The 15,591-nt window shown below is 35.9% G+C and overlaps 2 protein-coding genes and 1 long non-coding RNA gene across 3 annotated transcripts; 1 reads left to right on the top strand and 2 right to left on the bottom strand.

Moving 5' to 3' along the window:
* Positions 1-117: 117 nt before the first annotated feature.
* On the bottom strand, positions 118-6,575 carry LOC135691647 (uncharacterized). The gene is made up of 3 exons (XM_065209580.2): positions 6,087-6,575; positions 5,531-5,799; positions 118-864 (listed from the first exon to the last, which is right to left on the bottom strand). The coding sequence occupies exons 1-3, from the start codon at positions 6,385-6,387 to the stop codon at positions 235-237; spliced, it is 1,200 nt and encodes a 399-aa protein (XP_065065652.2). The 5' UTR covers positions 6,388-6,575; the 3' UTR covers positions 118-234.
* LOC135691651 (uncharacterized) lies at positions 860-12,084 on the top strand. Its single transcript, XR_010516773.2, has 2 exons — positions 860-2,785; positions 9,749-12,084. It is a non-coding gene; the product is annotated as an uncharacterized LOC135691651 (long non-coding RNA).
* Positions 9,847-15,537, bottom strand: LOC135691649 (uncharacterized). The gene is made up of 5 exons (XM_065209583.2): positions 15,392-15,537; positions 13,465-13,631; positions 12,417-12,612; positions 11,053-11,188; positions 9,847-10,109 (listed from the first exon to the last, which is right to left on the bottom strand). Exons 2-5 carry the CDS (start codon positions 13,607-13,609, stop codon positions 9,972-9,974), a joined length of 615 nt encoding a protein of 204 aa, XP_065065655.1. The 5' UTR covers positions 13,610-13,631; positions 15,392-15,537; the 3' UTR covers positions 9,847-9,971.
* Between the last annotated feature and the right edge of the window lie 54 nt (positions 15,538-15,591).

The following is a 15,591-nucleotide window of genomic DNA, read 5'->3' on the forward strand; positions in this document are numbered from 1 at the left end:
CAAGAAACCGAAAATATATCTTTACGAATATTGATTCGAAATAAGGGTCAAACTTGGCCTGCCTTGGAAAATACATATACATAAGATCGCAGTCGCTGTCAAAAATGCCACGATAACTTACTTAATCATTCATGTAAATAGCAGCAAAACGCTTGAAGATTACTTGCAGCAAATGCCTCCCTCCCCCCGGTCTCTACAGTCCTTGCAAAAATTATTATGCCAAGGTAAAGAATATCAGTTCCAAATTATCTGTGCACCTTTCAGCGCACTCTTCATCCTTTCAAGCAACATTGAATCATTTTGGATTTCCTTGCTCGCCATTATAATCGCCTGCAACTTCATACGAGATCCACTGCCCTCAAAAAACTCCACAAGACGCACCATGTTATCATATGTCATTCCCGTGTGGCTGATATCTAGCCTTTCAAGTGTTTGCTCGGAGTTTGTCAGCAGCTGGAGCAAAGAGCCAAATTCTTGGTCTGATTTTAATCTGTTATAGCGCAAATTAAGCGTTTGAATGGGAGAATTCTTCAAAACATCTGCAAGAACTTGAATTAATGCTCCTTCAAGTCCACAGTGAGATAGATCCAAGTGACGCAGATTTCTTGCGCTGAGACTGTTTAGTACTAACGTAAAATGGTGGCCCAAGGTCGCAGCGTCAAGTTTGAGCTCATGCAAGTTCGTCATTTTTCGCAAACAAGCACACAGCTCGACTACCACGTCCCCATCTTCTTCAGATATCATAGGATAGCCAAGATTAAGTTTCCTCAGTCCCTTCAAGTTCTTAAGACGTTTGCATAATTGCGATACTCCATCCCTCATCAATGAATTCATATACACATCGAGATCCAGCAACTCAAAACCCTGCAGGACAGAAAAAACTTATAGTTGGAAAATGCAGCTGGTCTCTTTTAAGAAATTCGAATCGGGAAGAGACTATTGCCAACTATCTAATTCCAGGGGCGGATCCAGAGCAAATTTGAAGGAGGGGCAGTTGGTAGATGAGACGCTGAAAAATTTTCAAAAATTGGTTATGAGAGTACGCTGCATACAACAATTAAAAATACCTTTTCAGAATAGACAATAAAACTTTGAGGTAATCTTTGAAGCTAATTACTCGATCGGTCCAAGAACTTTTTCATCTCATTCTCATTCTTCAAAAGGGGCGCACAATTTGCCCCCCCCCCCTTAAATCCGCCACTGTCTACTTCAGCCCTCGACAATGTCAAGGACAACCAGGTTAAATCTATTAGGCACGAATGAACCTTTCAGCCAGACGTTAGAACGAAACAAATGAGTTATTCCTTGGAAAAGGTTTCAAGAAGAGGAACTTTAGTTCGAATGATTCGAGGGTTTTGGGATGCCAAAAATGCAGGGAAAATAAAGAGCACCTGTAGGAAATATTTGCTTTTATTTGCCCAATTATAATGGGAGCAAAAATTATCGTAAGGAAAAGCTTCTCACAAATGTGACATTTGGCTCTAGATAACACCTTTCAAGTTCTTTTAGGATTTGTGATATTAAACGCTTTCATGATTTCAGGAATGCTAATTACAATACTTGTTTCTTTTTCGCAAAATACTAGGAAGTGGTATTTCCCTTCATAAAGTTATGTATAAACCAATTGCTTAACTTATGTTTAAACCAAAAACGATAGTGTCGTTTTCAAGCATTCAGATAGCCTCCTATGTATCTTGTTGAGAACAATAGATTTTTGAATGATCAGCGTAATGGCAGGCTTCAGCCTCATTAAACAAAAGCGGAATATGGTTTGCACATGTATTAAATTAATCAAATGAGCCAGGTCATGACACTGCCGAAATTCATTGCGACTTGACCAACTTTCTACTTTGCTTACAAGTACGTTTGATGAAACATGATTTTCCTGACATTAGTAAGGGTACGAGCAAAATTATTTCTTATATATGGATGAACATTCATAAGCATGAATGAGGCTTTAATTTGATTCTATGCTGGCTTTAATTTTATGAGGCTTTAATTTAACTATGCTTCCATCTCTAGCTTATCCAGTATCCAGCTTTTTCTAAAGAGTGGCAATTTGGGGATTGATGTCTTGAGAATGGTCCAAGAACCAAGCTCTATTTTGGTTATGTCAGATTTCGTTAATGATTTTAGATATCATTTTGTATTATGTCAGAGGGATATTTCTTTTTTTTGAATTTAAAACCAAGCCGGCGCCAGTCATTTGGAACCCAATTATGTCTCAAGTTGAACTAAGCACTTCTTATTCAATATCAACCAACCCAAATAATATAACAGCTCCACTATACAGGAGTCAGCTACTATCGTCAAACTTTCAATTAGACCCCAATTGTTACCCAGAATTCATTTAAACACTTATGGCATCCACGGATTAAGGCGAAAAAGGTTTACCAACCTTTTTTAATGACCATGAGGTGGCCATCGATGAGTGTTTTTAGTCAGGTTTTGTGCCAAAATTGACGGTTGAAAAAAGATATCCACTGTGAAGGAGAAGAGAAAAGTCTTTCTTTCGTTCACCGCACACGGATGCAAAATGCCACATGTGAACAAGATTTTAAAACATATGTAACATCCGCATTAGTGCTTCATGTGTCGTTCCGTTTAGCAGTGTTTGGATCTATCTACATAAACATGAAAAGGCCACTATCGTTTAGACAGAAGGAGTTTGTTTCAATTTTGGGACTCCATTGGTAACATTTTGAATAGGCAACAAGCACTAATTGGGCAACCTCAATAGTCATGTGATCACGTTTCTAATTGGCCAATTTTGATCCACAACTGGGTATATATATTTCTATTTCCTAGCGCATATTTTTCGATCTATGTTCTGACGTTTTATACTCTGAAGAGTGTCGGATATAAAGCTTTAGTAACATGTTTCAAAATGTTTGCTTTTTTCAAAGCTATTTTTAAATTCTGTACCGTGAGAAAATTGAATGTAGAACTTCTTAGTTATGACTACTGAACAAGTTGTCTTTGAAAGAAGTTTTGGACTGGAACTTATAATAGAAAACACCCTACATAGTGCCCTTAAATGTACTGAGGAACAATCGGGAAAACTCATGTTCATTAATTCTTTAGGGCCGGCGAAACGTATTTGAAAGTGGAAGGAGCCAAAATATCAAAGTCTTGAAAGGGTTTAGGAAAGGTCGCCATCATGGATGGCGGCAAGAAAAATTTTAGAATTATAGTGTCTTAGGGATGGCCACAAACTGTATCTAAAATGGATTTTGACTGAAGGTGTCGCATAGTCGCGTCTATTGTGATGTTGACTTGAAATAGAAAAGTTTTGCAAAATTTTTGGAATAACCACTATCATATAGCTCATAATGAAACCTTTTTTAAGATTTTAAAAGTACCCGAAATAAGATGGGGGAGAAAAATAAATGAAACACGGATTAATAAAAAACATTAACGTTGAAATATCAACAGAAAAACTATCAACTAAAAATAAAAAGTTAAGCAATTTTGTACGCTTAAGAAATAACTTTGTAACATCTGATCTTAACTTTTTTGGAAATTAAGTGCTTTAACAAAAATTTGAAAAACCTTCAAACTGGGCTTGTCAAAATGAGCTTAAATAGAATTTATAATTGCGTCGATATTTTCTCTTTCTTAGTAGGAATGGATTATCCAAACGATCAAACTCTGAAGTTTTCTTGATGATTGACGACGAAACTCCGTCAATTTGTGCTGGCACCAAGTTATTCTGGACTAGGTTTCTCGATCTATTTGCTAAGCCCAGTTGTTGCTCTTTGTAAAACTTAGACAATGACCGATTTCCTCGATTTAGCAAGACATAGCAACCAAGGTAAAGCTAAGGACACATATAAGATAATACAAGGCAATGTTACTTACAGAATCATATACTACTTTTATTTCCACTTTCGCCTAAAATTTTTCTTTAGCTCTGCAGAAAAGTGGGGGGGGGGGGGCATAGCCCTGGCTCCCTAGTTTTGCTGGCCCTGTTCTTTCCACAAAATTATGAAATTATGAAATGGTAGAGCCGAAGCTCATGTGGCCTTATCATGTGGACTTAGATGTTTTATTTGATTTCAGATTGCACTATTTCTGTCTCAGAGGTGTGGTTTTAGATAATATGATCGATCCAATAAAAACTTCCAAAAATAGATTCTATCACATCTACATCTAGCAATTGTATCTGTTTTTCAAAACAGTCCATGATTATCATTACTTTGAAAATATTTCTACTTTTCATACTGAAATGTGTTATATTTCCTTACTACTTTAAAATTTTAGGATACTAAAGGCTAATGTTTAATTTTGACCATAATGATGTGAGCAGCAAAGAAAGCAAATAATATATAGAACAGTGATGAAAACTTCTTGAGAAGGGCAGGTACTATTGCTTCTGTACTATTAGCAACATTTTAAGAGCAATGCAAAACATGACCTAGCCCTCATCTTCACAATTTAAATTCCTCCAATGCCTATAACTTGCTAAAACTACAAATCCTTATAAAAGATGGTATAAAATGGATTTTTTAACATCCAGTCCAACTCTAAATTTAAGAACTTTGGGAAAAAATTGATTACCATACCCCTTGTTAGAAAATACCCTATTTGGTAAATGCAGTGGAATTTATTCAGCACAAAATTCTACAGCAGAAAAACATTGTCTAATAAATTTTGGCTCCAAGTTGCCCCTACCTCAGTTGTCTTCTCGTCTAGACTATAAATACTAGTTTTATCACTGCACAATTTTCTGTTTATTACTGCACAAAGCCATTTTATCACTGCACCTTAAAATTAGGAATAAGGACCTTCCTCAATTCTTAGAACATGAAATACACACAAACATAATGCACCATAGAGAAGATCTCAAACTAAGGCAGTTTGTTCCATAAATATACTTGATTGCGTGCTGTATAATGTCATAGAATAAATCTAGGAATTCAAGTAAAATTGTAAATAAAATAAAAATATGCTTGAAATGTCCCATAAAAAGTTATTTATTTTCCTTAGTACAATTCTAATTGAATTCCAAGTTTCATTTTATTTTGAGGCAGTTGTTGGCTTTCTTAAGAACATATTCCCGATTCATCTAATCATAACAAAACCATTCAAAAAAGCTTCTTACCTCCCTAAGTAGGGTGAGAAAATAGAACAGAGAATAGAACAGATGGTAATGTAGAAGTCAACAGTTCTTTGAAACAAAGAATGAGACAAATTTATCTGTGGTGTAAAATCTAGAACTATGTACCAAATCTAGTACCAACACGTTTGTCTAGACCTAAAATCTAGAAATTTAGACCTAAAATGTGCCCTATTTACAAAATTTCATTAGATAGCCAGTCTTTTATTAAATGACAAATTTGTTTGCAACTTTTTAGGAAAAACCATAATTTCAAACTCTTGGAAAAAAATTTGTTAACCAATATATTCTTATCTTATTGAAGGCATTAGAATCACGAGTAAACTTACTGAAAAAGAGACTTTTTTCCCAAAGATTGTAGCCCTTAATTTCAATTAGTAAGATAAACTTGAACTGAAGATGTCAACAAACCTTTTCAATAATTTGGTCAAGTAACTGACATATGCGCTTTATACCAATAGCTTCTGCTTTCAAACCAGATGGCTTAAGAGTATCTGACTCTTCCAAGCATAACTTGACAATTTCAAATGTATCTTTTGTTACATGCAAATTCAAGTTGATCAGTTGAGGACGGACCTCTGCATTGAGCCAATCTTGCAAATAACAAATAACTCCAAAGCCACCACTTGCTTTGGTACCACCAAGTGCCAATTTTGCAAATGATTCTGTCGCTTTAGGCCCTAAATGGAAATAAAATGATGAAAAGGTGAAGCTTTGCATGTACATTTAATTGTACTGACAAACAATTTTGTCCCCCATAAACACAAGAGCCAAGCCAGGGCAAAGCGAAATATAATTGAAGGATTTTATTTTGACAATTAAACAAAACCGGGTTGCAAATTGTCTTTCAATTACTTCAAAATTCCGCCTTTAAATGTTAAACTTTTACCAATATGAAAATGGTTTGTTGAAAAGGTTGAAAATTAATGTAAAATCGTAGACTAAAAAAACGTCATATCACACTAACCAATTTCACAACCACTGATATCAATGGCGGTTATTCTGGTTTCTTTCCAACGGCTATTCTTGTTTTTGATACAGTTGTAAATCGTCAAGGCAAACTGCTCTGTTAAATGTTGGTTGTCTTTTAAATCTAATATGCTTCCCCGCGTACTTAGCACGAGTAATTCAAAAGCTGCAATGTTATTTGATTCAACACATTCTTCAAGAAGCATTTGCTGCAAGTCCTTGGGAATGGAATGGAGTTCTTTTATCCAGCGTCTGTCACAAATTGCCTTTCTTGCGGCTAGTTTCTGCAAAGATTTCATTCCTGCTGACTTCTATTCCCCTGCCAGACTTTCGTTTTCCCTCATCAGGGCGACGTTTAAAAATAAGATCTTTTTCTGAAATTCCCTTCCTCAAGTTCCAAGAACTCAAATATGAGAACGAGGCGGAAACCCACCGATCACAAAAAAGACTGCAGTTCGCACCAACGTAATTTAAATGATCTAAATACTAAATATTTGATTGAGAAAATTAAGGATGAAATGCTTTGGCTGGCATCCAGCCTCATATTAATACAAAGTTATGCCAACTTTTCATTTAATGACAATAAGATCTTTGATGACGTCATGCAAATTTTTGATGACGTCAAAATGAAAATACTGATGGCGGCAAATCATGCTTAAATATACATCAATTAAAAGCTTGCAACGAGACGAGTCAAAGTATTAATTTGCATCTAAAAATAACAATCCAGTAAAGAGCTAGCGATGATTTTGTCTGTTTTCTACCCTTAAATGACGTCATCAGTCACGTGACACCCGGGCACTTTAATCACCTAGCAGATTATGATAGCTGAGACTCCCTACAACAAGAATCTGCGGAGAAAGCAAACATTAGCTTGAATGTCAGGTTGTCATGTCCTGGCTACAGAAGCTAAAATAATAGAAGCATTTCGTTTTTCAGGAGGTATTGATATTTTTTTCAATTTCTTGAGAGATTTTGAGCATTTCAAAAGAAAATGATATTTACCTCCAATATCCATGGTCCAATTTCCAATTACCAATTTTCATATCACATTTACGCAAATGATGATCAATGATAAATAGCGACATTTGATTCTTTTCTAAGATTCTTACAAGATCTAGCACTTTACAAGAGAAATACACTAGAGTATTTTCATTGGCGTAATTGTAGACTCCTGCTTGCTTGAGAAATAGAAGTAGGTCATTTATGTAGAAATAAAGAATGGGGCCTAGAAGTGAGTCTTGGAATATGAGAAGTTGTTTTGGAAGGTGCTGCATTTATTGTTGCTACTCGGACTCTGCTGACGTCATTTTTATGCTGGAATAGATAAAAGCTAGTCATTTTCCTTCAAACCATATGCACTCCATTGTTCTCAGAATCACTTTTCGTGGCCACGATATTCATGCATCGTTGGTTTGGTTTAATACATAAATAACCAATCAGAATGAAGAACCACAATGATCTACTTTCTCTGAGCGAGTTGCTGTGAATTTTGTTTTGGTGTCAAACGTCTCAGTCACTTTAATCTCTAAAATTTCAGGACGGTAAAACTTTCAGACAAATACACAGTTCGAAATTTTTACCGTCCGAAAATTTTTCCATCTGAAAACTTTACTGCCATTATGAGAAGTTTATTTCTCTAAGATTCCAAATTATATACCAAGCAATGTGCATAATTTGGAAAGAGGATGCGAGACTACGCGTTTTTTATAAGAAAGTTTCTCAGTCCAGCCCTCAGACCTTCTTAGCTACTTCCGAATTTCAGAAGTAAAACTTTCTTAACTTTTTGAAAAACCACCGAGCACAACTTTCTTATAAAAAAACGTGTACCACACAAACATAGTTAGACACCAAATTTAAAAAGCAAGAAAGTGTAAATTTTTTGACTCTGTTCAGGATTGTCCTTGTCATTTGACTTGCTTTATTCATCTTCGTTGTCAGTCGTCGTCTTCAAGCATAATTATCGGCCAAGCTTCTTCCAATACTCTTATTAACCTTTTTCTGTGTTTGAAAGTGGTTAATGATTCCCCAGTTTCATTTCGGCGACTTTTTTAGTTTTTTCTTGATTAAATAAAAAAACCGTTCTAAATATCTTCGTTTCTTATCAGCTATACCAGTCTACTATACAAAAAAAACACCGCCAAGGCGATTTATAAACCACTGTTAGCTACCGAGGCCTCGGACATTTTCCATCTACATCTTTCCCGCTCCAACTTTTCCGCTCCCTAGCCAAATAAAACGTTAAGTCTCTTAAGGTTTAAGGCCCACAACATTTTGTACAAGTTTATTCACTCTTTTGAAATCCAGACAATTGAATTTGGATCTATAATCCTCTGGGACTACAAATCTCCTCGTTTGGGATTTGATCCTTTACCATACACATGCCATTCTCTGTAGCCAATTCCTTTCTGAAAAACTTTATTGCATTTCAGATCTTAAGTAAATACTTTTAAATGGCTTTGAAAAAAGCAAACATTTAAAACTAAAGCTTGAATCTGGATCGAAATAAGTAAGCGGCACTGATTGGTCAACCTCAACAGTCATGTGCTCGTGTTTCTGATTGGCCTATTTCGATCCACAACTGGGTATATATATCTCTTAGCGTAGAGTTTTCGATCTATGTTCTGACGTTTTAAACTCTGAAGAGTGTCAGACGAAAAGCTTTAGTTTACTAAATGTTTGCTTTTTTCAAAGCCATTTACAAGTTTTGTACCACCAAAAGATTGTTTGCATATTTAAATACTTTTAGTTGTCCAGATAAAACTAAGAACTGCTATTGTTGCAGGGCCTCCGATGAAGGGTCATTCCCAGGATAGAAAATAAATTTTAAACGTTGGATGACATCATTCGTAGGGACGGATTCATTAAGGGCGTGTGACACACCTGCCTCTCCACCCCAATATTTCTGTATCCTTCGGTAAATTTTGCTTCCATTCGGTAAAAATCATTTTTTGGTAGTTAGAAGCAATTAAATGCCAAGATTTTACTTTATTTATCTTCTTATCTTCTCTATCTTAAAGTCAAAAAACCGAACTTTGAAAATTGTTGTTTCCATCATTTTCCAGTGACCAAAATCCAATTAGTATCTAACAGAAGGGTGTGGCACCAAAATCCAGATAGTATCTAACGCCCTCCCATCCTTGTCGCTTAAATCCGTCCCTGATCATCAATGAATCCTCATCATATATTTCATTTCATGTAAGTGTAAGGGTGGGGGGTAAATTTCAAGCACTTATGCGCAAGAAGATTTTAACTGTTTTCTCATTGATTATCATCATAAACGCAAAAAGGGACTTCAAACACGAAAAAGAGGCTGATGGCCCCCCAAAATCACCGTATAACATCGATTTTTGAGGACAGCACCCCCGAATTGACCAAAGCACTTGGTCCAATAAATTTTGCTCTTGGGTAACCATTCCCCTATTCTCCGCCTGGTCTATTGACTCCAAATGGTGATATTTTTCAACAGGGAAGTGACACTGATTGGGTAACCTTTACAGTCATGAAACTGGTCATAATTATTTCTTAGCTTTGAGTTATTGATGAATATTATGAAGTTTTATACTCAGATGAGTATGACGCGAAAAACCTTATGTAAGTTTTAAAAATGTTTGCTTTTTCAAAGCCATTATTACAAAATAATCCTTGTTTTCCTTGCAGCCCATCCAATAAGACGCTTCATTTGAAATCGGTTAACCTTATGAAATTGCAATGTTGCAAACATAGTGAAGAATGGTAAGCAATGATACCAGTACAAGATCTTTTGAAAGTATTTGTAAGCAATTTTCTTAAAGTAAAAATTAGAAAAACGTATCGATCGTGATAATTTCATCTTAATCCAGTGAAAAATGCATGGTTAAAAATGGAATTCACCAAGAGTCTATCATTTAGGAACACCAACAACATCTCTCATGTATTTCATAGATTTGCCATGCCATGTCAACTCAGCATAAGACTTCTTCAAAGAGCTTGTTATGTGGGCATTTTCAGTTTTGCCATCCTCTGTCACTTGCTGGTGCACCTTAATTGAGAAAAAATAACTAGTTGAAAATCATTTTGCTATTTGAGCAAAAAAAATACTTTGAGTGCCTGGAACAAGGACTTGGAGTGCACTTTCTGCTGCACATACCATAAAAAGCAATCTGGCTTCCACTACTCTCAAGTCTGTATTCCACTGGGATTAAGGGGGTTTTGGTAGGTGGGTAGATGGAATATTTCCAAAATCATAATGGATGGGGTGGATGGGAAGCAGTACCTTTAAATTTGAAGCAGAAGGAAAATAAACAGAATGCTGTTCTCTAAAAGCTTTTGCTTAAAATAGGTTATAAGTTTAACAGAACCAGATAATAAAATGTCCAATTATGACGCTTTCTCAAGTTTCTTAATACACAAGGCTCTACAGTAAAAACAGGGTGTCTGGAATACGGATATCTCAAGTAGATTATTTCCAAAAAAGCGAAGACAAGGGAGAAACATTAAACCTGGAGAGTAGGACCAGTATTCTATTTTTCTTGAAACAATTATACTAATCTACATTAGATGTGGGTTTAGAACGTCCAATTGCAGTGTTAACATGGTGTTGGATGTGTTTGGATGTTCATTGAGTTTTTTGAGCCTATATTAGATGTTATGAACAGGGCTGCATTCAGAGTTTTGGGGCCCTGGGCACAAAAAAGAATGAGGGCCTGTATGCAGATATACGTACCTATTTGATTTTGATTAAGTGTTAATATACCTTCCAATAGAACCTGTCAATACTCGAAAATTTGGACCCTCTTGCGCTAGGGGCTCTATGCACAGTGCCCAGTATGCCCTGTTGTTAGTGTAGCACTGGTTGTGAAATCTTAAGCATTGTGAAACAGATTCTAATTTTATCCATGTTCAAATCTGATATCTCCCTGTTCTGTGGCCTTAGAAATCAAAGGCAGAGGACTCTTATAATAGATTGAAAAATGCCTTCTTACCTGTGGGATATTAACCATGTGTTTGACTGGAAGGCACCCTAATTCACTTAAAAATGGTCGAAGTGCCATGCATGCAGATATACCACCTTGCTGCCCCATTGAATAGGTAACCATAGCCGAAGGCTTGAACTCAAAGCTACAGGAAAAAGGAAACATATAAAAAGACAGAAAATTGACTCAAGTTTCTCTCTTGTCCTAAGAACTAGTCATTCACACCCCAATTATCAAGTTTTTGAAACACCACTGAATACCATGACAAGAAGTTCTTGGCAAATCATATATCTTATCTAGGATCATAATAAGTTATAATTTCTTACAGCATAGTAACTAGCTGGTCATTTATATCTATCACATCAATCAGTCCTTGCACCAAACAAAGGCTAACCATTGGCTGCCAGCTTTTATTTGTTGACAGGGTGTTTTAAACAGAATTTAGCTATTTAACAAAACAGCTTTCTTGAGTTCATTAAATTTTCGTTCCGACTAGGTGATTAAGAACATGTAAGTGCGTTTATTTCTAATGGCTTATTTGCATGGAAGTGACAGATTCACTCTCAAAGAATTCAAAGAATAATAACATTGTAAGAAACCTTTTCAAAATAAACCAAGACGTTAAAATGTTGCAAAGCCTCTTAGCTGTTAGCCCTACAAGCCTAAAATAACAAAGCGTGGCCCTACAAGCCTAAAATAACAAAGCGTGGCCCTACAAGCCTTATGGCCTCATACAAATCAACCAGCAAAGTCCAGCAAAGTCCAGTGACTGGGACACAGCTCAAATTGGCCAAGAAAAATTGTATCTTTTACTAGCTTTTTCTTGAGATACAAATATTTCCCAAAAAAGAAAAATACAAAATGTTTACTTTCAGTTGGGAAAAATATTTGCATGTAGATACCACCAATAGATTAAAAAACAAGTATGACATTAAGTTACATTTTAGCCAATCTTAAACTTCCTTGCAAACCAGAAAACTCATTTAATAGATGGTCATAAAGCCACAGCATTTCCTTATAACTGCAAGTCTTGCTGAAATGGGTTAGAAAGAGAGTAAATTGTAAATCCTTATTACTTTCCTTGCAATATTTTCTGTGAATATTAGCTGCAATTTTGTGTAAGAATTAAACTTGTTTTGATGATCTTTTAGGGAAAATGTAAAGTTGTTGGTGCCACAAGAGCTCTCTCTGTCAGCGACAAATTTTTTGCATTTGTTCATTTTTAACCTTTTTGCATATGTTGAAAGAGAAAATTTTACAACTAAATCCAAAACTGTCTAGACACTTTCAAGAAGGGGGTTTATAACTAGAATGACTTTAATTTACTACATGACATGCATTAAAGTTAAAGTTCATATTTATCATGATTATACCTTGGAGGTGGGAAATGATCCAAGGTGTTTGTCAGTGCTGGTGGAATAGTACGGTTGTATTCTGCAGATATTATCATGAAAGCATCAGCCTCTTGAATCTTCTTGTTGACCTTGTGCAGCACTTCAGGGATCTTTGATTGATCTCTGTAGAAATGCATTGGCTGTTTAAGAACTGGCAGCCCAAGTTCTTCAGGGTCTATGAACATAACCAGACTCATCTATTAGCAAAAATTAGGACTACCTATGGTCTAAAGGAAAATTAGCTTATCAATACTGTAGCAAAAAGCTAAAAATAATATGTGCCTTGTGAATGCTGCCTTGGATTGCAAAAGGATAAGGTGTGAGTGTGACTTAGTAGAAATGGCTACAAATCAAAAGGTCCTGATTTTGAGTCCCTGCCATGGCCAAACATTCACTTACAGTTAGCAGAGTTGTAAGCTCTCTATTAATCTTTTAATTGGAATCACAAGGTGTTGCCACACTGAGAGGAAGGACCAGAACATTGTTTGATAGGCCAATTATTTATAATTATACCAATAATCATAACTATGAAGATATAGGTAAGTTAGGGAGTGGACGGCTGTAAGGCTTATAAAGCCCTGCTTTTCTGATATGACTTGAAGTGTAAAGATGGGTCAACGCCCGCAAATTCTAGGTTAAATGTTAAAATCATATCTTCACTTTTTCGTTTGTACCCAAGTGACAGAAAGTCTTATACTGGAACCGACCAATGTCCAACTTTGCACATTTGTACCTCTTCAAGGCCTGTTAATATGCTTAATTAGATAGGGCCTCCATAGCTCCAGCCATCTTTAGTTAAAAAATTGATTATAAAATCTTTCAAATTTTTTTTTTCATTAGGGCATCTAGTAGTTCATACAATATAATTCAAGAGATTTTCATGAAGTTCATTTTCTATCTAGTTCTTAGTGTCACAGGTTTTGCTGTACTTGAAAGTCTAAATCTAAAAAATATAAAGTTTTGAGTAAGCCCCTTCAACCCAAGCAAAGGTAATCCTTCTACAGTTTTCAAACACAATTTTCATTACCAATTATTTCCACAGTGTGGCCATCAGATTGCTCGCTGTAGAAATCTTTCACTAACTTCACAATTCTGTCTGCCATTCTGCCATCACGAACAGAGCCAACAAAGGCAAGTATCTTTAGCTTCAAGTTAGCAGGAGTCTGAGCCATGTTGACTGTATTTTGATTTTACCTAAAATGTGATTATCATTTCTAGCAAAAATTGTGTCTCTATTCTTAGGACTAATTTGCAAATAAATTAAATTTAAGCTGGTAAAGGCATTTAAAAGGCAAGGCCTTGGCTACCAAGGCAACTGGTTTCAGATAACAAACTGAACTCCAAAATGTGTTTTTGATCATGTTGTTCTTCATTCACGGCACGCCTAGACTTTAGCTGTTACAAGCGCTTTTGAGACAGTGCCCAAAGTTTGGCAATGTGTGATCCTTTAAGACATACACATCCAAATTTAATTTCTTATTAGCTTCTTTACATGGCTTATACCCTTGAGACATGTGTGTAGAGTTTATGATCCCATAGCATCTTTAGAAAAAATTGTAAATAGGTGAGCAGAGCTTTCACCGTGTTTCATATTTCATTGTCATTTGACAAAAATACCTTGTTTTTCTCACTAAAGATCTTGACTATAACAAGTTAGGTTGAGAAGACATCCCACATGCATGGTAATTTCAGCTTTGCAATTACAAAACGTGGAGTTACACAAAATAAAAAGAGGTCTACACTTAGGTCTACCAATCATGGCACCACACCAAAGTGGGGCAGGGGTGGGTAGGGCCATTAATCTTCTTAGTAAAATATATTTTTCATGGTTTATAAACAAACTGTAGTGAACTCACAAAACTCACAAAACAATAGCAGAGAACACCTTTTGTTTTCAACTTGGGTAGTAATTCTTTAGCCCTATTGTTTTCATCTGGCTCTTTTCTCTTCCTTTTGTATTAAATTCAATAACTCTCTATTATCAACTATTATCAACTAAATAACCAAAGTGTTTCTATTCAATGGCCCCTCTCCTTTGAAAGTTCAAGGCACAGTTACTTTGCTAAACTGATCTCAAGTGTGCATTAAGGGATTCAAACAGATTTTTCCAATAAGCTAATCAATGTTTCTCTCCAAACTAGAGGATTAAATGGATCCCCAATATCTTTGGGATTTCTTTTCCCTGGAAAATTGGAATTCTGTGAAATCACCCTGAGAAGGAGGAAATGAATACTAGGATCAAAACTAAATAAGCAAGAAGGGGGATCACAGCCTTCATGGATCCCGCAAGTAGCCCATCATTGCTCCCATGAAAATCCTCGGCTCAGACCCTTCAATGCCTTCTTTACTTTGTACGAATAAACAAGTCTGCATTAATGACTCGTTTGGTGCGAGATCTGCCAGCAGAAATTCAACAATGCGCGAATAAATTGTGGAATAGGCCATATGAAAATCGTTGTCAAAACCGCACCGATCCTTCAAGTATGATACCAGTCACAACTTGATTATTAAAACATAAAGATAAATGCAACATAATTCATCAAAAACATTTTCAGTAAAGGAAAGTTATTAGAAGTTTGGCCAGCATCGGGAAGTTGCGGTAGCCCCACCCAAGCTACTTGTGATAATTGTGGGCGTTAATCTTCAGCAGAGCCTCAAGGTTAAACCACAAAGAAACTGCAAGCACACAAATATAATATCCAGATCATTCGAGTAACACCTTTTTAACAAATCATACGAATGTGCATATCATATTTGTGGTATTTTATTTATTGCACATTTCACTAAAGTTTTTAAAGGTCAGGAGCCATATAACAAAGTTCATAATGTTGTTTGTTCGGCGCTTTATGCCTGAGCCGAAAAATTGCAAGATAATGGTTGAATAACTTTCTTAAATAGTGCCAAGATTGAATACCAAATAATAGGGCTTGAAATATTTTGCAAAATTTTCTTACCGACGATCAACGTGCTCGCCTTTCACCTTTGCAAGGTTCTTTTCAAGACGCTAATTAGAGTTTGTTTTCCTTTATTCCGCTTTAGTTGTTTGCCTGCTGGTGATTGGGCAATTAATTTTGCAATGCACCACGGTATAGACAAAATTGTAACTGTAAGCATGACTCTGCATAAGCCATAGTTTATTAAGTGAAAGTGCAAG

The sequence above is a fragment of the Rhopilema esculentum genome, chromosome 13, assembly GCF_057945365.1.
Source record: "Rhopilema esculentum isolate cy_ngs chromosome 13, ASM5794536v1, whole genome shotgun sequence".
In the NCBI taxonomy this organism is placed as follows: Eukaryota; Metazoa; Cnidaria; class Scyphozoa; order Rhizostomeae; family Rhizostomatidae; genus Rhopilema; species Rhopilema esculentum.